We start from the raw sequence: 23257 nt of genomic DNA, 5'->3' as shown, positions 1-23257 counted from the left end.
GAGGATCCGGCCCCGCCCCCAGCCTGTTTCTGAGAAATGATGACCCGTCTGTCACCTGTCAAGAGTGACACACGACTACTCCGATTGAAATGATTAATGAAGGCATTAACAGACGAATACTCATGGTTTAAATAAAAAAACACATTTCAAGAATTCAAATCTGAGATAGGTACATGAGTGATTGATTGTAAAGTGGCCCAAATCAAAGTCTAAAATCATATTCCATATTCTGTATTAGGAACCTTAAATGATACAGTACACTTATACAGTGATATTGTAATGATATTTCTGTTGTCCAATCATGGAGTACATTGATAACAGCAAACGGAATAATCCAAAAAGTGACTGGTGACGTTCTGCCATACTTCCAGAATGCTTGTGGAAATGAACCAATCACCATCCATACCGATCTGCTGGCAGTTACCAATGTCCTCTGTGATTGGTGGAGCTCCTCAGGGCCATCCCCAAAACAGTAACCTCTACCCCAGAGATTGCAGGGATTGGATGAGGCCTACCTGCGCAGCCGAAGGCGAGGTGGTACCTCGACGTGGGGCTGAACTTAACGCAGCACACGTTGGCCTTGGCCTCAATGCTGGCCACCGAATTGTCCAGGTTGGTGGACCATAGCTTCACTGAGAAAGACAACCAAGGAACAAAACAACCGTCTCATCAAGAGTATTCACATGCAGGACACCAAACCAACCATTTCAAGGGCAATGAAGCAAGAAGGGTAAAAATATGAACTTTTCTATTGACATAACAACTATTCTATTGACATCCAGGGAGCATGTGTTGATAACTGGTTATGGTTGGTATGGAGCAGAGGTGGAAAATCCAGGTTCAGAAAGTAAAAGTCCTCCCCAGTACTCTGATCCAATCACCTGGAATTGCCAATTAGCTCAGTTCTTCAGCCAGGAGGTAGAAATAATCAGTGAAATCAGCAGGCTTTCATGGATAAAATAAATGTATGTGATTTCTGTTGCCTGGACTTTCCACTTCTGGTATGGAGGAGTCTCTCCCATCTCATTTCTCAAAGCGCAGGCCTACCTTTAGCGTCATCGGAGCCAGAGGCCAGGAGTTTGGGGTCCATCAGGTTGAAATCCACACTCCAGCACCGTTTCTCGTGCTCCTGTAGGTTAGCAAACATCACTGAAAATGCTAGAACAGCGCCGACAATGATTGGTGGACACAAGGCCCACTTCCAACCCGAAAGCCACAGGGAGCCACCAATCACCACCTCCACTGTTCCGGCGATGTGTCGTTACGAAACGCACTCAGCGATTGGTGGAGCTCCATCACCTTTACTCCCAGCAAAGCGACGTTACGACCGGCTTACCGCCATCATATCACCCCCTACGCAGAGCCGCAGGAGCCCGCGGGCAGAGACGCGATGGCGAGGGCCTCTCGGCGGGCAGCGTCGCCCAGGAAACGAGACGAAGGACACACTTAGCGGTTCCGCCGGTGACAGTTAGGGAGCGTCCGCACGGAAGGGGGGGGGGTGGTTTGGAGGACACACAAAGAGGCGAGGCGCCTTACCTGGTACACCTTCGACCTGTGCCCCGTGAAGCCGTCCCACAGGATGACGGTGCCCTCGTAGTCGCTGCTGGCCAGCAGGTTCTTGTGGTAACTGCTCCAGCTGATGCAGCTGCGGGGGGGCGGGGGGGGTATTGGGGGGGGACAGATGCACACGCTCAGCTCAAACGGCCTGCTCCGCACAGCTACTGTTCTACATCTCATTAACAAGGCCCCCGCTCCAGACCTGCTCTGCCTACTAAACGCATCATATTTATCAAACTCGGGCAGAAAAAAACTCAACGGAGGCCATAATAATAAAGGGAGGTGAAAAGGCTGAAAAATGGGTTTGCCTCGTTATTAAGATGCAAATACGGGTTGTTGAATTTAACAGCTATGGTGTTGTGCATAAACATTTTTTTCACAAACCCTTCTTTTTTTTTTTTTTTACAGCATGGTCTTTATCTGGTTTGAAAAGCAATAAAGTTGAAAAGAGTACATCGGCAACCAGCGAAAACATTTTATCAATCCAACAAGGTAGGCAGCATGCTACAAGCACAGTAACAATGCGGTAAAGAGCCGAACGTAAGCGCACCAATTACTCCACACAAAACGACGGCCATTTTGATATGTCGTGTTAGGAGAAAACATAATGACGGCACACGAACACGCTGTTGCCTTGACCCGTGATGCCGGGGACGTATTAGCCCGCTATAATCATCAAAAGCTCAGCGCGCGGAAAAACAGCGGGCTAATGCCCCATCTCAGTAATAGGAGCGTAATGGCAGGGACTCGCACTGAAGTACCGCGCCGAGCGCACTTTGTGTTCGGTACACGCGCGCGGAGGACAGCGACTGAAATCTACGTTAATTCCAGAGACCGCGATCCGTTCTCGTTTTCTCCGGGAAACGCAGGCTGGACGGATGTTTCGGCGGTGGGCAGCCGCCCAGGAGCAGCCGAGCGGGGGGTGGGGGGGGGGGGGGGGGGGGGGAGGGATAGGGGGTTGTATTTGTGGGCCAGAGATGAGTCACAGGGCGGCCTACTCAGGACAGGGGCCTGGTCATGGTGAGTAGTCTAGGGCTTTTTCTGCACAAGATTAACATGAGGACATGCGTCCAAATGCAAATGGATATTTGGACTTTCATGGCTGGGGGGTCGGGGGCGATGGGGGCCCTTCTCATTTTCTTATTTTTCTCCTTTTTACTTCACTTCACTTACCTCACTTCCATTTCACTTCCTGTCATTTTTAGATCTGTAATTGAATTATTCAAAAGCTGAGCAATTCCGCATTCATTAAAAAAAAAAAAAAAAAAAAAGATTAAACCGGAAAATGAAATGCAAGTCCTCCCACACGAGAAAAGCCGGGATAAAGTTCATTAGCCAAGTGCAGAAAGCATCCCGCCCGCCCCTGGACGTTCTCATTGGCTGCCTTTTTTTTGATAAGCGTGAGGGTGTGTGGGCGGAGTCTGTGGGCGACGCGCTCCTGTTTCCCTCACTAGGAGAAACCCCCCGCGGCCAGTTCAGGGCTGTCAGTGCGGAAGCATCCGGAAAGGAGGCAAAAAAATTTGATTGACTGGCCCCTGTGAATCACGTTAGCAGGCTCGCGGTCACGCCCTCGTTCCTTGTCGGGACCACACAGGGTGTTCCCTTGGCTACGCCGCCGGGCCAACAGGCACGGGCGGAACGCTAACGGCCTCGTCCCGCGACAAGCCGGGCCAGAGCTCCCGGAGTCGCTGTTGCGTTAGCGCCTGCCGGCTACCAGCTGCCAGGCGGAGATACGGCTCACACCGGCCCTCCCGCGGTTTCTGTGTTCCTGCCCAGTTTCGGCAGAGCACGCTCGGCTTAAGGCTGGGGTAATCTTTCTGTTCGGAGTCTGGAGCCGCTGCCAATTTCAAACCGAGCAGGGGAATTGTTTTCATAACCGCAACCGCGTAAGTGGCTAGCGCTCGAATGCAGCTAGCCGGCGATGACGCAGCAACCTGAGCTAACGCTGCTGAGCGGTCGTCGAGTGAAAAAGAAGAAATTTAAGCGAGGTTTCCAGAAATAACGACACTGCCGTAGCTAATATTCTGTCTTGCGTTTAACCGCATTTCATTTTAAGCTTTTTCCCCCCCTCTTCTTTAAAAATATAAAATATATAAAATTGGCATATTAGATACAAAAACAGAAAGCAGAAAGAGAATTGCCATTTTCAGTTTAAATGTCAGCTGTGGTGTCCTGTCATTTGGCACTATGGATTTCAAAAGCCTAAGATCAGGCATTTATTGTGAAATGCCAATGACAGAGATTAGTGAGGAAGAAGCAGGATTAAGAGACTATCAGCCATGTCACTACGGGCTAAAATAACGTCTTTCAGGTCCTGCAGTCGGTTATAAAACTTATAAATTCACAGAAAAAAAGTTTTGGCCAGAGTACACACTACATTACATCAGTATCTTTGAAAATCACTTCATAAAAAAAAAAATCTGAAAATATAAATCTCTTATTATTATGCTCAGTAATTAGCTTGCTTCAGTGCATTATTGAGTTATTCTTCAGTTATAGCAGAAGATTTATGTCCGAGACACGGCTTCATTTTTCAAATGGTCTGGGTGATCAGGAAATCCTATTTCCCTTTCAAAAATGGATCGCCACTTTAATTTTCCCACTCGAAACGTTGCCGTTGGGAGTCGTGCGGGGAACAACAAGGTGTGTGCCGCACCCTGTGCTTAATGGACCACTACACCTCTACACCGCTCCCCTGCAACGCGAGGACAGGGCCTGGCCTACCTCAGGCTGAAGGCATTACCGCAGATATTAGGCCTGCCATTTCTGGACGTCGCACTCAATTTTGCTCATACCGACTCCAATCATCTACGCCACAGAGACCCGCATCTGGGAAGGGAAGACGCGGGGAACGTTCCCGCATGTGCGAAACGAATATAATTAAACGCTCACGACTCGAGCCTGCTATCTGGTACAACAGGTTAGAAGACTCCAAACAGGCAGGTCTGGTGTATGAACGTGCTGGTATGAATCGTGATACCAGCGCTGTGATTAGAGGTATGTAAAACTCATACGCACGTACAGTATTTCACACGGAATCTGTATTGAAAAACATTAATAAAAAATTAAAAAAACTGTTAACGTACACTGTGTTCGTCTGAACAAGCTCTACTTGATCCTTACATTCGCTTTCTCCCGACAGAAACCTGAACGGAGAGACACTCGAGGAAATGTTCCACATGGGAAACAAACATGGGAGGAAATCGTCGGTTCGGCGCAGCGTGAAGTGCTGTGAGACACGAGCACTGCTCAGAGGAGAGCTGGGGAGATTAGCCGAACCCCCCAGAGGTTCAACGCTCAAATTCAGCCAAAACCCACAGATTTCTCTTCAGGAAACTTCACGTTTCCTCGCCACAGGCAGCGAGGCAGCGGTCTTCTACGGGGACGTTTAGCGACAGCAAAGCAGCTTTCAGTCTCGTCTTCACGGTCCGCTCTTAATACCGTTAGAGCAAACCCGGTCCGTACCGCACGCCCCACGGATTTAACGGCAACGGCAGCGAGGGCTGAGAGGTGCGGCTGCCTTTCACGTTTAACCGCAATCCGTTCGACGGTGTCATTTAAAACGCAATCCCTTCTTCCGCTGGAAGATCAGCTGACCCTCGAGCTGCTCTCTGATTGGCTTAAGGCTAAGAGGGTTCTCGGCCGACCCAGATCGTACAGGCGGAACGGGGAGTTGCTGGTGTTGTCACACAATGGGACGTGTGAGATAACCCTCACTGTAGGCACTCTCAATCAGAGTCTGGGTTGCATTAATCTTTCAACCGCAAATTTGTGACTATAATATTAAGTGAACATTCTAACGCTGATTGTAACAATCACTACTGGTAATGTTCTAGAACGCTGACTTAGCATTTTGAACCACGTTCCAAAAAGCCTACTCTTCAAAAGGGTTAAACTGACAGGGAGCAATTCCGACTGAAAATAAGAAAGACGACTGGACCGAACTCCTTTATTGGCATCACCGATTGCTTCCGTCGAACTTTCCGAGCAGCCCGTCCGCCGGTAACAGAGCACGGCACCTGCTGGCGCGGGTCGGGCGGTGAACGAACCCGTCCCTCGCCAGCGTCCGGGGGCAGGCGCGGAACGGGGCGGGGCGGGGCGGGGCGAGGCCGTACCTTATTTTGGAGTTGCAGGTCATCTCGTTGACGGGGTAATGGATGTCCACCGCGTCCTGGATCACCGTCCCGTACTCGAACACCTTGATTTTCTTGGTGACGCCGGCGATGGCAAAGTAATCACAGTCGCGGTCAAATTCAATACTGCAAAAAAAAAACGGAGACAACATCGGGGGAGGGGGGACGGGGGGGACGGGGGGACGGGGGGGACGGGGGGGGGGGGTGAGTGAGTGTTCAAACGCTGAGACTTCAGAGCACATCTCCCACTCCACTGCCTTTTCCCATTACCGCTCAAATGGGAGCGGGTGTGACGCTCACTCCCATTCATGAATATTTTGCCGGGCGGGCGCTGTCCTCCGATACCTCTCAGCCCCCGCAAGGACTGCTGATTACTGCCTTTCTGCGGGAAAGGAGCCGTGTCCCTCCTGAAATAACATTGTTGTAGGTTATAGCAGACCAAGGGAGCGCGAGAGGGGGAAGAATAAAAATATATTCCGATTGCAAAGAACTTCGCGGTTATAATGACCATCGCGGTGGCGATTTAAAAAAAAAAAACAGATTTCTCATAAGGCTCAGGCAACTGTGTATATCCACTGATGTGTGCTACTTTGAAAAATAATGTTTTTGAGGGGGGGCATCAATTTTTTCTCCAAGACTTTCCACTTAGGACTGGTTCCTTGGGGTAAAAAATAAATCAGGGTCTTGAAGAGTGCCACAGAAATACGGACATGCACGCAGTTTAATTTTACATGCTGTTTCGCGTCTTTATCGTTTGAAAGGACTGAGTAATTGGATGTGCAAAAAGCCCCCCGCGACACACTTCCAGGGCCCATTCATCTTTGCAGAAGCCTGTACGTGCACCTCTGCCACACGGGAATTTAACAAGGGAGAGCCAGGGAGTTCCTTTAATGTGCGCAACTTGCCAACGTTCCCAAGAACCGGGACTGATACGCATGCAGCTGATTAGCCCCGACGTCATCAGACTGCAAGCTTTCATTCAGGGATAACACCCTGTACCTGGCTGGCCAGCTGCAGCATCAGTATCCAAGCGATGCAGCTGTTCAAATTTATACAAAAAGAAAGTTTCCAAGATACATAGTAATAAGATTTTTTTAAACTGTTTTGCTTTGATAATTATTCATTATCAAGTTTCAGCACCTAAAAAAAAGATGCATATTAGGAAAGACTTTTTGTAAGTTGAGCACATCTTTGTGACTTGAACTATAAACCCACGGCAAATCCCGCTATCTGCATTTCATAATAAATTGTAACCAATCAAAGCTTTTCTAGAAATTTCCTTCAAAGATGTTGCCTTTGAAAATATTCCCTCAGGTTTGTACAAGTGGCCTGTATGTTAAACTCACACATTTAGCGATGTGTAATTTAAATCCTTAATTTAAATCCTTGGGTTAATTTTTTTCAGACCGGGCTTGAAAACTGCCCAAGTCCCGACGGGCCCTACGTTTACAAAAATCAATCGCATTATCCACCGCCCTCGTACCTCAAACCGAACTCTGACCGCTGCTCCGTTTCCACGACGCCTACGGGCCGAGAGCAAGACAAATGCAAACAATAATGGATCCTCGGCAGGCCGGCCCGGAGAGGCCGGGGGGAGTCTTTATCCGTTTATCACGCGGTCTCTTCATTTACAACCCTTTTAATTCCACTCCTTGGTTGTCTTGAGCGTGCCCAGTCCGGCCAGAGCCGCAGGGATGTGGGCGGAGCCACGCTTAACCCCCCCCCCCCCCCCACACCTCCCCGTTCCTCTCTGGAGAAACATTCTCTCGCCCCGAATCCTTCAGCTTGAAGGGCTCCCAAAAAGAGAGAGGAGGCGGAGGCCGGAAAGCCTCCCTGTTCCCCGCGAAATGAAGGACGGCGTTAAAAATTCCATCAAGCTTCAAAATTCAATTTACATAATCAGCGTGTTTTTTTTTTGTTTTTTTTCCGGCCACATTGTCTCAGGTCTGAGGCTTTTCATCACGAGCGGTAAAATATGCATCCAGTTCTCCTTTCCCAGAATGCAGCTCGCCCGAGAACCTCATGAATAGTAATCGACGCGCTGCTAAGTGTGAAGCAATTACCAGCGCCGAGGCAAAACATATCAGAGCGTTCGGAAAAAAAAAAAAAAAAAAAACACGACGAAGACCGAGATGAACTGAAAGACTGTCGGGAGACAAAGCAAACAACAGAATGGATCAAAAAAAAAAGAAGGAAATAATTAAAATGGTGGCTGTCAAACAGTTGCACTTATTGAGCTGTGCCATCCACCTCCATCGCCTCCTGTAACAGTCCAGTGGCTTCTAGCCGAGAAATCGCCCACAGAAAAGGAAAAAAGAAAAAAAAAAAAATACACAAACAGGACTGGCTTCGCAAAATTTAATCAGCCTCCAAAGAATTCTGGGGAGATTTTTCTATCGTGTAACAGCTTAGGTTGGGAGGACTGCAGGCTCCAGAAATCTGGAAAGTGCTGCAGTGTGTGTCATGGCAGGATATTAAGGACACGTCCCAGTGGTTTGGGCTGTCTCTCGCGAGCGTCACGGAAGAGCCACATCCCAAAGTTCAAAATAAAAAGCCAGAGACTGCCAGAGACCTGTAAATAACGAGCGGAGCTTCCCCGCCGCTTCAGAGCGGCTTCAGAAAGCAATAAGACTTCCCGCGGAGCCTCTGCACCGAAGCCACGGCTGAACCCTGCTCCCAATGCATCCTCCGGAAAGACCAGCTGAGGAGGAGAGCAGGGTAGTCCTCCTGTGCAAGACTACCACCTTCTGGCCCAGTGAAGAAGGAAGTGAATCTGCTGACTGCATGCTGAATGTACTGTGAGGAGCACGCACACGTACACACGTGCACACACACACACACGCGCACGCGCGCACACGCGCACACACACGTACACGCACACACAAATCTATGCGCACACATACCTGGACACAATACTGGAGCCGTTGTAGAGGTCGCTGGCGTAGGAGAGCGTGGCCAGGGGCCGCACGGAGTTGTATCGCGTGAACTTTGAGAGGCACTCCATGAAGTCATCCAGCTGGTTCACAGTCCTGCCCTCGTCTGAGAGAGAGAAAAAAACAACACGATGAACGCAATGAAATCCTTCAGTATAGGCTATATCTTCCCTCTAATTCTGACACTTACAATATGTAACCCTTCAATTGTTCAAATTTTTTCATTTTTGCCACACGCCAACATCTCCATGCATTGTGGTGGTTTCTTGAAGACCAGGACTTCACATTCTAAAGGTGGCTAAATAATTAGGCAGACGAATCGTCGAGGTGACGGTGGCAGTTGCCGGGCCAACTGCAGTCGCTGTCTCACAGAGTCGAAGTCGCCGCCTAAGCCCTAGTCTGAGCTGGGAAAGAACCCCGCCGGTTATTTAAGAGAACAGGAGCGCTCACAGGGACCGCCACCTCACAGGACCACTGAGCTTGAATATTCATGCCATACACTTCAGCTAGAACCAGTTTCCTGGTAAAAAGGCTAATTTGTGCATCCCCTTGCCAGATATCAGCATAGCTGTACGTATGTTATGTTTCTACACTCCTGGCCTTTAACAGAGAAATGCACTGCTTACAACAGAGTTAATTATAGGATCTTATGTGCTCCTTAAATTATGTTCTTCCAAATTACAGCATGTAGAGTTGTTGCTTGTGAGGAATAGCTTTCCAGATCATGTTACAGAAGCAGTGACTCTTGGGAAATTCAAGAACAGGCTTGAAATTGTGCCAAATATCGGTACTTCCGACAAAATCAGAAGTCTAAACAGGCTGGATGACCTGCAGCGGAGTTTGGCTTTTCACCTGTGATCCGCGACATCCTGTTGGAGAAGTAGCACTGCTCCAGGTCCTCGAAATGAGCCGTCAGCCTCTTTCGCCGCGAGGCCAGGGTGCTGTTGTACCACGTCTGCCTCTTCCCCTGTCGGAGAAAAGCATTTTACCAACACCCGCCGGGCCTGTGTCAGAAACTGCGCACAGCCTCTGTATTCTTTCTTTTTACCAACACAACTACGCACACTGCAACTAGAACATTGTGCGTAGCAAGTGTGGTGTTTAATGGTGTATATGTCCATGGAAACCACAGAAATATAGTAGGTCATTTCCATCATGTATATCTCACAGCCTCATCCACCCTTTGGCCCAGTGCACCACCGTGTGGGCTGGGAACCACTAACCTATGTTACACATCACCTGTGCTCCATTCCCCAGTAAAAGGCGCAAAAGTCACGCGGGAACAAGCGCACATGAAAGTTCTGGGCGTAGGGTGCAGAACCAAAATGCCCCATTATTGAAAAAAAAAAAAAGACAGAACAGGAAACCCGTGCACTAAATTATTTTCCAAAACACAGAGAGATATTGTCATCTGACCACGAGACGGTTAACGTCTCGGCCCGCTGGCTTTCATCAGAACAACATCAAGCATCATGCAATCATGCCCCCCCCACCCCCCCCTCCGATATGTGCCGTCTCGTGAAGAGGACATCGGAGCCGGTTATCCGGCCGAAAGCCGGCGAAATGAACCCGATCGAGGCGCTACGAAATCCAAAACCCGGAGTGCCACTCCGCTTCCTGTCATTTCGGTAATAGCACCCTTTTCGCGAGGCGTCGATAAACACCAAACGCCAAACACGCGACGAAAATTTGCCTGCGGGAGGGAGAGAGAGAGAGAGAGAGAGGGAGAGAGAGAGAGAGAGACAGAGAGAGAGAGAGAGAGAGAGAGAGAGAGAGAGAGAGAGAGAGAGACAGAGACAGAGAGAGAGAGAGAGAGAGAGAGAGAGAGAGAGAGAGAGAGAGAGAGAGAGAGAGAGAGAGAGAGAGAGAGAGAGAGAGAGAGAGAGAGAGAGAGAGAGAAAGGGAGAGAGAGAGAGAGAGAGAGAGAGAGGGAGAGAGGGAGAGAGAGAGAGAGAGACAGAGAGAGAGACACAGAGAGAGAGAGAGAGAGAGAAAGGGAGAGAGAGAGAGAGAGAGAGAGAGAGAGAGAGAGAGCGCCTCGGTTCTGTCGAGGACGAGGTCTCCGTGAAGAGCGCGAGGAAACGGAGGGAAGAAAAAAAAAAAAGGTAATCGCCGGCGGCGGCAGCCAATCAGCCGCCTTCCCTCCATTTACATACAAATCTGAAATGGAAAGTGGCAATCTGGCCCAATCCTGAACCGGGGTCCCTGCCAGGGGGGGGAGGAAAACGCCCGGCAACAGAACACAACGAGCGCTAAAAACTCACCTGTGAACTGGCTCCGAATCCGGGGGGAGGGGTGTACTCTGCCGGATCCGCAATACTGTTCAAACGACAACAACAACAACCCATCATAAGCGCACACACACACACCGCGTAAGCCCTTACACCTCTTTACAGATCACAAAAACACAACCCCCAACACCCCCACCCCCACCCCCACACCTCCCGCATCACACACGCAATCGAAAATGGCGTCCGACTCCCCAATTTAAATTCCGGACCGCGAGTAAAAAAGCACGGTTTCCGTATTCGTTTACGAACGCGCCGATCAGTCCGCGGCCGGGAAGTTCATTACCAATCAGAGAAACCCAATTAGCGGCCGGATACAAATTACTTCAGAGAACAAAGGGAGCCGCGATTCATTTCCACAGCGCCTCAGCCGTTCAGAACGCGCTCTCCGCAGGAATTAAAGGGAGTGACATCACTGCAACCAGTTCACATACAGCAGGGAGAAAACTAGGTTCGCTTTTCAACGTTTACAAAGCTGCTGTGCTGAAAACTCTACGTTCCTCACAAAAATGATGACCGAGACGAGGCGCGGCTTGTGAAAAGAGGTCTGATTTGAGAGCCGATGACGGCCGCCACGTTCTCAGTTTTGATTGGGCGTTCGCCCGCCCGTCCTGCAGTGCAGGTACTGGGCCTAAATTAGGCTTTAAATGGCCGCTCCGTGGAGACTCAAACATGACTCATCCACTCGCAGCTCCGACAGCCCAGCCCAGCCCAGCCCAGCCATTCATTCTGATGCTAAAAATCCAACTGCAGATATAAACAAGTGTAAAAATACCCCTCCGGTTAGGCCCTTTGAGACGCAACGGACGTTTAAAAGCAGGAAGGAGGCTCATTTGTCTCGAGGGGGAAAAAAAAATAAACAAGTAAAGCGGCAACAGCTGGCTCATTTTTGGATGAAGAATTCTGGGTTTTCGCTTACGTGCGAAACGTCAGCGTACGGCTGAGATTTGGGTTACCTGTGAGGAGGGGAGGGCTGAGATTTGGGTTACCTGTGAGGAGGGGAGGGCTGAGATTTGGGTTACCTGTGAGGAGGGGAGGGCTGAGATTTGGGTTACCTGTGAGGAGGGGAGGGCTGAGATTTGGGTTACCTGTGAGGAGGGGAGGGCTGAGATTTGGGTTACCTGTGAGGAGGGGAGGGCTGAGATTTGGGTTACCTGTGAGGAGGGGAGTGCACTTCGAACTGAGGGACGGTGCTGTCCAGGTTATGGTCCGAATCGCTCACTGGAGAGTACAGCCCGCTCATCTCCTGAGACGGATCACACACACAGAGCTCAGGTCAGACGGACACAGCGCCCTCTTCAGGCCGCTAAGAGGACTACCCATGGTGCCTTAACATCAGTCAGTTCCATTCACCGATAAAGGTTCAGTTGCAAGAAATAGAATACAGAACACACATGCAAACCGACAGATGGTTTTACATCCACTGATGAACGTCGCAAGTAGCCAAATCTGATGTGCATTCAACAAAAGTTTAAAAATGAACACACAATTACTAACAACAAAGGGGTTATTCAACAATGGGAAATTTACTGCATATTCACAAAATAAAACATCTTGCAGTTAGGAGCCAGCATTTATTTGTTCCTCACCTCCACTCGTTTGATATCTTCTTCCAAAAAGTTCAGCTCCTTCTGCAACTGCTCCAGTTGCTGCAAAATGAAGACAGATTTGCTTACCCTCCACACAAAGCCGTCAAAAGGGAAGTCACAGCTGAAAGACAAATTTTAAGTCTAGAGCATCACTGTCCTTTAACTGACAACCTGAAACACCGACATACCCAGCCATATACAGCTGCATTAGCAATGCTGCTCAGATACCAAAAAAAAAAAAACTGACAAGAGATTAACGACAAACTGGAATCAAACCTCTCTCTTATTTCTTCTGGCTTCTTTGAAGAATTCCATTAAGATTTGGAGCTGAGCCGCCTGTGATTCCTAACGTGGGAAAAAGAACAGAGACGCGGCGAAGTCAGCGGCATGAACGCCACGGGCAGGCGCGAACGCCGCAGGGGCGCTATATCACCCGGGCCCCAGCGAGGAGTGCGGACTCAACAGCGCCCCCCCCCCCCCCGGCGAGGAGCGCGATACGCACCGCTTCCAGCTGCTTCTTCTTCTGCACCAGCAGCTCCAGCATGAAGTTGACGTTGGCGAGGTCCAGGTTCTCTTGGTCCGTGCCCAGGACGTCCTGGAACACCTGCCATCTGTGGCCGTTCTGGAAAACACGAAGAGGGGCAAACTCAAACGTCGACGTTTAGCCCACGTAGTGCTACTGGCTGCGTTTTGGGTAGCTAGGACCATGGCGCTTTCCGAAAAAAAAGGTTCTTGTTAAATTAGCCGTTCAGCCATTATCACCCCCACAGCAGCTATAATTGAACACCCGATTGATATCACATATGGTGACATGAGCAGAATAAAATCATACTCAGGACTTGCAAGTTATGCCGTCTTTCTTCTGCACGATACGCACACTACATCTTGGGGTTCTGTTCAGACAAGAGCATGAACTCTTAACTGTTACAATAAAAATCATCGAGTCTGCCTTTGTGCGCAAATGTGTCGACCATCAAAACACGTCACAAATACAGAACGTTGGGCAAATCTCATTCGGGTAAGTAATGGAGCTTAGACTTCAGCCACTGCAGCTGAATGGTGTGGTTTAACGTGTGCATTTCAGATGAATGCGGGGAGTGGTGCAGTCTCCTGGAGTTTACATAAGCTGGCCATTTATAAACGGACGTTTTTTTGCCGAAGCTTTAGCCAGTGCTAAAGGGTAGCCCAATCTCTTTAAGTATGCGAGGGCGGACTTTGCACATGGTACCACTAAGAGATGTGATTACCAGCACGCCCGTTGTCATCATCCTGGGCTTAAAGACTGCTTGAGCTGCCGTTAGAAGGAATGTTTAACAAAAAAAAAAAAAAAAAAAAAAAGAACAAGCTCCTTTCTGACAAAAAAAAAAAACCCATGGTTTTCTGAGATTTGGGACCTGTGGCATAGTGTACAGAATTTAAAACTTTCTTTTTCGTCACCGGACTGGGACTCTAATCTGGAAAAAAAAAAACCGCAGCAGTACAGAAGAGTAATATACAGTAGAAATGAACTTGGCTGTTCCCCGCGGGTCGCGGCTTACCGGAGTTACTGTTCTATAATACATTAGCGGCGCTGCGTTCATAATGGCGGGACCCATATTGGACTTATACTGTCACACCGCAGCGGGAAAACTCCAGTAAACAGAACCGCAGGCTTCAGGGGACCGAGCACAAGAGCCTCGCGGCATTAGCAACATTAAAAACAAGCCATATTTATTTTTATTTTTTTATTTATTTTTTACTGGCTGCCTGTTACCTTTTTATGCCGGTTATAAAACTTCCCCGCAGGCTAGCGGCTTATCTTTAAATTACTTCAATTAAACCCGCATCAGTATTGCATTCGCTTTTAAACCTCCCTCTGCTAATGACAATTTTGTTTAATGACTTGAATTAATCTGACACAAAGCTGCTGGTACCATTAGCGAGCTGACAAAGGAGCGCAAACAAAAAGGCCCTAAAAACCTCGCACAACATACTTTTTTTTATTTTATTACTTCCGCCTCCTCCTGCGTTTAGGGCTTTATTCGATTTTCCTACGCTCGACCTGCATATCTAACAAAGAACAATCGATAATTCAAATAAATGTTTACCCGTCCTCAGGGTTAAAAAAAAAATTACACTATCCTGCATTTAACAGTAATGACGACAAGCCCCAAAATGTTGTTTTTTTTTTCCAGCATGAAATCTAATTTCCTTGAGTAACCCTACCATTAGAAATGGTTATAAAAGCGGTGCACCATCAGCATACGAAGACTGTCTTACAAAAGTTTAAGTTAACGAAGTTAAGTCCCACACATCGACAATGGGGGGAAAAAATCTATTACGATGTGCATTTTGTAAATGTAAATCGAGTGGTGTAGAATGAAGAAAGGCAATCTGTCTGGACTGTGAAGTAGGAAAACAGTTATTCTCCCATGTGTTGATGAGTGACAGGCTGTTTCTATATGAAAAAATACCGATTTAGGGTTTCAAATTCAATGAAGAGGCTTTATCAAAGGGGGTCTGGGGAAGATGGGTCATTTTTGACCCTGTGGTCAGGGGATGGTATGAAGACAATATAAGGGTTAACATGTGGGAGGTATTAATGCATTTGCTGGCATCAACCCAACCCCTGAAAACATCCCATAACCCTACAAGGTCATAAGCCACTTCATTATCAACCGACCGTCCCACAAAACAAGCAGGCAGCCACTGCGGATATATAAAATCATGCCAAAGAGCGCAGCTTCTGACATGTCAGCATGACTAATTACATTTGTTTTGAGGGTATAAATGACTGTGCAGCTTATAAGGAAGAATCCTCCTGTATTTTTCTGGAAAATAACAACAAATTATAGCTTCTTCCGTTCATGATGCTTCTGCCTCCAACACACCGGCACTGATTGAGTTTACTTTTAAAAACAAATAAGAACAAATATTAAAACAGAAAGAACAAGGAAGGACAAATCTAATTATTCTAGATTAATACGATAAAAAAAATTCCGTTACCATGGCGTTTTCAACACTTGATAACGTTTTTATCAATCGGCAAAATGAACAGCGCTCACTGAACAGCAGTCAGATAAGGTGGATCCAAACGAACACTTACCGGGTGGTCCAGTTTAAGTCGTTTCTCCTCTGATCTCTGCTTCTGTTTGAGGATGAGTTCATTCACTGCAGCGTAACGAAGACAAAGAGTGGAATTAGCTAAACGCTTTTTACACAGTAATCCTCTGCAAGATAAAGATGACCCTGCACTACATTTCCACTGCATGGGGTAAACAAAAATTAATTAGAAACACCCCCATGTTCTCAACCGACCTTACAATGACACTTTCAGCGACACTAATGCCGGTACTACTGACTCTATAGGTATGGCCAATGCCGCCAACGATAGTGACAAAACACAACAGTAATAGTGCACAACATGAGCACGAAGGGCCCCTTCTCCATGGTTTGTGGTGCAGAGATCGAAAGAGGCAGGCCTGCAAAAATGTGCAATGCAGCTCAGGGGTCACTTTAGGTCATGCCATGTCTTCACATTTTAAAAGGGAAACAGCACCAGGAAGAGGAAAAAACTCAAATGCAGAAAAGGGAAACTTGAGAAAGATCCTCGTTTGGTTCCTGTTTCAGAACCGTTCACTTTTCTGTCGTCCGTTTTTTTGAAAGGCTGTGGACGCCGTCCATAAGCACAATGGAACAGTGCATTGTGGGATTGGTGGCTGTCTGGCTATAAGTTCGGTATCCAGCGGTCCTTGGTTTATATTATTGCATTTTCATTTAGCTTTTTTAGTTTTTTTTCATTTCAATACCTTGGTTTCACATAAAATCAGTGACTGTTAAAGTCGAACCCGTGGACGGCAAGAGTGACCGAAGCATTCAAAAGCGGAGGCTTTGGAGCCAAACGAAGGTAGCAATCCCACAGCGCACTGCTTAATTTTGTTTCCAGAAAAAAAGGCTTTTTAAAAGCAAATAACCAGAATAAGTATTATTATTTCTGGGCTTTTTAAAAGGAAAAAAAAACAGAAATAATGCCATTTCTGAGCAAATGAGAGATTCTCCACTTCCCATTTTCTGCATTTTGAGTTTGTGGTTTTTAAGCATGACTATTTAAATGGTTCCCTTTTAGGAAGTTTGTTTTCAGTTTCCAAACCTAATGCAAAAGCACTATGGCAAAATTAAGAGAAAGAGCATTTTTTTGTTAGATTGAGGTCCTGACTCACTGCGGGCATTAACACACCCAAAGCACTTAACGCAGAGAAGAAGGGGGGGTTCCTCGCTCACAGTTCTGAGCCTCAGTATCTCGACCTGGCAACCGGGCCATTAATAATCCCCTCTCTCTCCGCCTCAGCAGAATCGGCTGATGTGCATCACCCAGGTGGGGGCCACACATTGGTGGCTAAGGTCAGTTCCCTCACTTCTCTGTGCACCTCCTCAGATGGTGAGATGAAAGTGCACAATAAATGTAATCCAATATAATAACTGCAATCAATTAATGGTACTGTATTTGTAACGTCAATGTTGCAAAATAAGAAATATACATATGTGAAATCCGCTCCAAGGGGAAGATTCTCAATGCAAACGGTAATTTTGAACATACCAAGAAAGTTTGGATAGAGTTGATCCACGTTATCGATGATGTAATTACATTTTGGACACCTGTTACTGTCCTCCAGACTCTGACGAATACACCTGTAACTGAAGCAGAGAAGACAAAGAACCATGGGAATTGGAGTTCTGAAATCACGGACAGCAACTACAAGTGCTTGTGGGCACATACGTACACACTTACACACACACAGACACACTACAACAACAACAACACACACACACACACACACACACACACACACTTTATGCTCATCTTACTGCCCCGTCATGAAAATATCTAGCTGGCACTATTGAGTTATCAGCTGTGAAATAAGCAGAGGAAAGAGTATGAGGAGTCAGCACAGCTCTGCTTCATCAGTTTCATCCACCCTCTCGCTGCACTGCTCTGCACACAGTGAAAGAGCGCATGAATATAGAATCAACTGACAGGTGCACCGAGAAATAAAAATCTCTCTAGTGTAACCCATAACCATCAGCATAATTACGCTTATTATGCTTATAGTTATTGTTATAGCGTGACCAGGGACGAACACTCCAAAACCTCAAAAAATCAAAAGATAAAAAATTAATTAAATACATGCATAAACTGAATGAACCAGGCTTCACAAAATATCCCAGAGGAACTTACACAGGCTGTCATTTATTCTCACTTGATTGTGGAGAAAATGTACCCACGCACAATCAGGCTACCAAAAGGGATGATTTGTTTGGCAAGAAAGCCGGATAAGGTCCTCGTCCTGTGGCCCTTTTTCTGGTGAAGTTCACCGGCTGAAGCCTCGTTCGGCTTCCCCGAACAACCAATGAGCTCATCTGGAGCGCAGGCCAATGAGTGCAATTTCTCCTCACCTCATTACTGACGCTCACCTGTAGCTACTCGGAAGCACGCACGAGTACGCACGCCTCATCTCGCCCCGCGCACTTACCAGAAACTGTGTCCGCATTTCGTCATGTGCGCCTCCTCGATCATTTCAAAGCAGATGGGGCTGAAAAACAAGTCAAAAGACAGGTGTTCATCCAAAGGGGCGCGGCATAGGCTACTCTTTGACACGGACTGTCTTGTTCGGTACACATTACATTACATTACAGGCATTTAGCAGACGCTCTTATCCAGAGCGAATTACATTGTATCCAATTATACAGCTGGCTATATACTGGAGCAATGCAGGTTAAGTATCTTGCTCGAGGGTACAACGGCAGTGTCCTGCCGGAGAGTCGAACCTGCGACCTTTAGGTTACCAGACCAACTCCTTAGCCATTATGCTACACCTTTAATGTAAACCAACCATGTGCCTTGTTTTGCTTCCTCCTTTCTGCAATCCACGTGCATGTGCACATCTCTCTTAAAGACACAACGGGCAGTAACTGAAACCCAGTCCTGTGTCCTAACCTTCAGTGTACATACCACAGCCATGCAAAAGCTCAGTTCATCCCAGCACAAAACACACTCAACCAGCCACTTAACGGACATCGATTATTCCACAAAACACATCTGGAGTTGTTTTATATTAAGCAGGAGATCCACTATATATATTACAAATGGATATGGCTGTCAGTATGAACATTCCCATAATGTTAACCTAAATAAATAGCATAGGTCTAGTCTAACTGGCTACACTGTGCCTCAGATGTTTTCTCATCTTAATAAATCTGTAATTTTAGTAATATTTCAAAATATCAGTAGCTGGCAAGCATCTACATTCAATTCAATCAATTTTAATACTCACATATAATTTTTTTTACTGTAATAAATATCAGAAGAAATAGGTCAACCAACTTAAATCCACCAGCACAACGCTCTGACAGTGCTGAGGTTTGAGTCTTTCGGCTTCTTCTAAGTACAAAGTGTCAGAGAGCCTAACTACACAGCAAAGAAAACTCTATACTGAAACTACTGCTACTATCCATTATCCATCCAGCCGGAGTTATAAACTGATATCTGAACTCAACCTGCTGCAAATGAGATGCCTGATATGGTAGACAAGTATGATGCTATCATGGACCTATTTTATCACAGGAAAGCAGCCAGGAAATCGCTTTGAGCAATTTGATTTCCTTCAATCCTGAATTTTCATTTTTACAACATGCATATTCAAACTAAATCTTTGCAATAATTTCTAGGATGTGACGTGCAAAAGTACACTGGTGTGCGATATCATACCCCACACATTTCAACTACCAAACCAAACCACCTCCAATTACTATCAGACTGCTTGTGAAATGGCAAAAGGAGCATACAGTAAGTGCATAGGCTACTCATATAAAGTGCTATCCCTCCTAGACCAACAGAATTCTACCAACAGAAATTCCAACAGAGAATTTTCAGTGGCCACTGCTCACTTCTATCAAACTTACTTCCTTACTATCTGTCTTACTTCCTTACTTTTGTTACTCTGAAATGTAGCCTACATGATCTATTTAACTGATATAGGCCTACTTTCTACTGAAGTTTAGCAACAAAAAAAAAAGGAAAAAACAAACAAAAAAAACTTACATACATACGGTGCATTCAGATTTTGGGGGAAAGGGGATAAAAACAAAAACAGCACAACTGTAAAAATGAAGTGGTTTAATGCTCAATTACTCAAGAGCTCGAGCCCACCCATACTGACTGCAGGCAGTTCCTACAGAGCTCAAGATTCTGACACAGGATTGCAACGAGCAGCTCCATTCTCAGGGACTGGAATAAGCAAACGGTGCACGGCTGTCCTATTTATAAGGGACCTGCTGTGAACCCATTATTTTGTGTGTGCTTTCTACACCGCAACTCCAGTTGAACCAATCAGTGCACAGCACAGCTGAGACGGGCTTTCTCACAACATTGTATTAAGGAGGCTGGTGTTCACCTAGCTACACCCAGCGAAAGCCGCACTTCTACAAATAGGATTCATACAAACAAAACAGCACTCCCACATATAACTTGAAGAATATTAGATTCACTCAGATGGTGACAGGATTGACTTCAGAGTGGAAGCGATGCAGTCACACAAACTTCCGACACAAAAGAAAATGACTCAGGAATAGTAAGTTTGTGAGCTCTGCAAATTAGGGAAAGGTGCCCATAGAGGTTTCTAGCTCACGCCGAAGTCAGTGCAGTCCAGTTTGGCTGAATATTTCCATACATCTTAAATGTGCCTACTATGGTTTCAGCCCCACAGCATTCCAAGTGTGTAAAGCTGAATACGCCAGCCCACACACTAGGCCGAATTACTGTTCGCTCAGCACAAACTTTATGTAAATTCAATTAAGACACACAATTCCCAAAACTGCCAGACGAAAGATTCTCATGCCTTCGATGGAACTTCGTGGTAGGAAACAGGACGGGACAGCCCGTTTGAGTACCTCATGCAAACTTATTGATATGTCCCACACCGCAACCAGTTTCATTCCTGCACACATTGATTTCAGCCAAAAAATTGAAATAATTGGCCAGATCCAGTTTCCACAGTATTACAGTATTTCACGTCCAAATTTTGCAAATGGGAATATTAATACTAACCTCACATGCTACTTAGAAAGTAGTTCTATGGATTAAAGAGATCTTTTCTGAAGGTCTGCACAACATAACAGTCATAGGTGTAATTTACACATTTGTTTACAAACTTAAGGCCACACCCAGTCTACAGGACATAAACAGTATCAGAACGCAGCCTAGCTCCTTCAGCTCCGACTGACATTAATGTTACTGTGATTACTACTGAGGTATTCAAGGTTTTAAAATATCCAATCAGGTATTGTTAGCAAAACAGCTAGCTAGCGATAACTTCATTTTAAAGTAGCTAGCTAACGTTAGCTTGTTCGATTTCAAATAACGCTCAGTGGTCTTGACCTGAATATCAACGTACAAGCATTTTCTAATCATTACAACGTAAACGTTTACTTTTGACACGTTTAGTTCAGTAATAATGTTGCATTCTACAAAACAAAGGGTGTAGTTTTAGACATAGCTAGTCAGACAGCTAGCATAATACATTCAGACAGGTGACTACCTTGATAGCTAGCCAGTTAGCTACAAAGTATTATCAGTCCTAGGTTGTTTTGCTAGCTAACCAGGTCTCAAATTCCTGACACATAACGACTAGCTAGCTTAACTAGCCATTTACTGTTGACTGCGTTACCTACCGTAGGTATAGCCAACTAGTTCGCTGACTAGATATCTCGCTAAAATAGTTCGCTAGTTAGCGATAGAAACCATAACACTTGGATCTTAGCTAACATTTTGATTTGCTAATACGATGCACCAAGCTGGTCAAACGTATAACGTTGGCGTGCAAGTGAACCGGTTTAGGCAGCAAGGTTAGCTTGCAAGCAAGGTTTTGAACATTTAACTAGGTAAGCCACTCGGTAAACAAAGAATGCTAGCAACCTAGCCAGTTAGCTCACTGTTGATATTATGAATGCAATGCTAACAAGCTAGTGGTTCTTTCTTAGTTCTCAGTATTCCTTGAAGTGTTGGGTAAAAACACCCACACACCGATATCATTAGCAGGCTAAAGTTAGCAAGCTGTTGGGTTTTCACCCACTGTGCACGCGAGAAAGAAAGGCTTATTTCGGGGATTTGATCCTTACCATACAAAATCGTTGCTCTTATCTTCATACGAGTTAATGAGACCGTTGCAAAGGGGTGTTTGAAGGGGCCGTTTTCCATTACTGTTTCCTGCAGATGAGCCCGGTCTACCTAGACTAGCTACGCTAACTCTGGGTGATTGGACCCCCAGCGCGGGGACAGGTGGACCATCCACTCCAGCTCCCAGCGTCCGTGGCGCATTAGCGGCGTTACCAACTCCGATCCCAGTGCTGCTGCTGTTGTTACCGACGTTGCTGCCACTACTACCACCGCTTGTCCCAGGCCCGGAGCCCGCTGCCGCGCCATTCTGCTGCTGCCGACCGGTTGACATACTTCAAGGCCGCTGCTTAACTCCGTTCTGCCAGGCCGTAGGCTCTTTCTCACTGCATCCGGACTGCAAGGCTTAAATAAAGCTTTAGAAACTGCAGAAAATCCGGCCGCTGCGCCACCTGTTTTGTTCCGTCGTGAAGAGTGCTAAATTGATTTTGTCTACACAAAACGGACGGTTCAATAACATAGAAAGAGGAATTAGACAACAGAAATCCAACAAAAAATGTTGACAATCCGAGAGTTGGGAATTAGAAACAATCTCCCCGGTTACACAGAGCAGTATCAGAGATCGTCAATCACAAGAGAGACTACGACCTCCGTGCATTTTCCTGCCTCACATAAGAAGTTCCGGTTAGTGTTTAAATTGTGGACATAAAAGGTTCCGGTAATTTAATTCAATTCGAAAATGCACTGACTCTTCACGATGAAGCAGAGACTTCGTGGTATTTGCTATGCAGTGCCTTGAGCCGTACGATATCAGCGCAACTACATCAGCACGCACGGCTCCTCCCACTGGAGTCTTAGTACAATTAAGAGTGAACGAAAATAGTAAATTAGCCGTTGTAAATGAATATTTTGGGCACTTTCTCAGTACTGCACATTGATCATTGAGCATCACTGTCAATCACAAGCTCATGAACTTGTTCTTGTCTTTATTAGAATTGTTATTGTAGCAGTACTGGCAACTAGTACAGCTTAACAGGGAGGTGATGATAGCATTATTATTCAGCAATGACAACAACAATAATAATAATAAGAAGAAGAAGAAGGAGAATCATCATTATCAGCGCCATCATTAGATATGGTCCATCGCTCTTCATCAACCTGCCAAGTTCATGAAGTTCTTCAAAGTTTGGTGGAAGTAGGAATACAATTATAACTACCAAGCAATACCACAGCTTCTGAGTTGTGTTTATAAGTTGTGGGGTATACTCAATTATATTACACCCAGAAGCATTTCACCACATGAACACACCTGGTAATTTTACACTTTCAATATACGAGGTGCATGCATTAGACAACATTTTAATTTAAAGTCCTGATATTGTTATTGAAGGTCATACAGTCTATGTTAGGGTTTCTTGTCTTAAAAGATATGTGTTCAGTATCTTTGAGAGAAGATATATGTTTTTGTCAGTATTGGATGTCAGTTTCTCAGTGTGTCAGAAACTCAAGTTCTGGCTGTCCCACTGGACAAAGAACTTGTAGCTTTGCTTGCCAATAGGCACTGGGGAATCCCTTTGAGAATATATGCCTGGTTCTTATTCAAAGGGCT

At 46.2% G+C, this 23257-nt stretch overlaps 1 protein-coding gene across 1 annotated transcript in view; it reads right to left on the bottom strand.

Moving 5' to 3' along the window:
* Nucleotides 1-22405, bottom strand: part of cop1 (COP1 E3 ubiquitin ligase) — a 43491-nt gene extending 21086 nt beyond the window's left edge. Inside the window, exons 1-15 of the mRNA XM_035423677.1 lie at nt 21654-22405; nt 18011-18070; nt 17077-17174; nt 15586-15650; nt 13003-13122; nt 12777-12845; nt 12501-12560; nt 12066-12157; nt 10888-10942; nt 9476-9590; nt 8594-8729; nt 5673-5816; nt 1537-1645; nt 1048-1129; nt 516-632 (exon numbers count right to left, since the gene is read on the bottom strand). Coding sequence (XP_035279568.1) covers nt 516-632; nt 1048-1129; nt 1537-1645; nt 5673-5816; nt 8594-8729; nt 9476-9590; nt 10888-10942; nt 12066-12157; nt 12501-12560; nt 12777-12845; nt 13003-13122; nt 15586-15650; nt 17077-17174; nt 18011-18070; nt 21654-21982 — 1651 coding nt within the window. The 5' untranslated portion in view covers nt 21983-22405. The remainder of the gene's footprint in view (nt 1-515; nt 633-1047; nt 1130-1536; nt 1646-5672; nt 5817-8593; nt 8730-9475; nt 9591-10887; nt 10943-12065; nt 12158-12500; nt 12561-12776; nt 12846-13002; nt 13123-15585; nt 15651-17076; nt 17175-18010; nt 18071-21653) is intronic.
* Nucleotides 22406-23257: the final 852 nt, after the last annotated feature.

The sequence above is a fragment of the Anguilla anguilla genome, chromosome 6, assembly GCF_013347855.1.
Source record: "Anguilla anguilla isolate fAngAng1 chromosome 6, fAngAng1.pri, whole genome shotgun sequence".
NCBI classification, from domain to species: Eukaryota; Metazoa; Chordata; class Actinopteri; order Anguilliformes; family Anguillidae; genus Anguilla; species Anguilla anguilla.
Note: the sequence above shows the minus strand (reverse complement) of the source record. Positions and strands in the feature narration are given on the sequence as shown.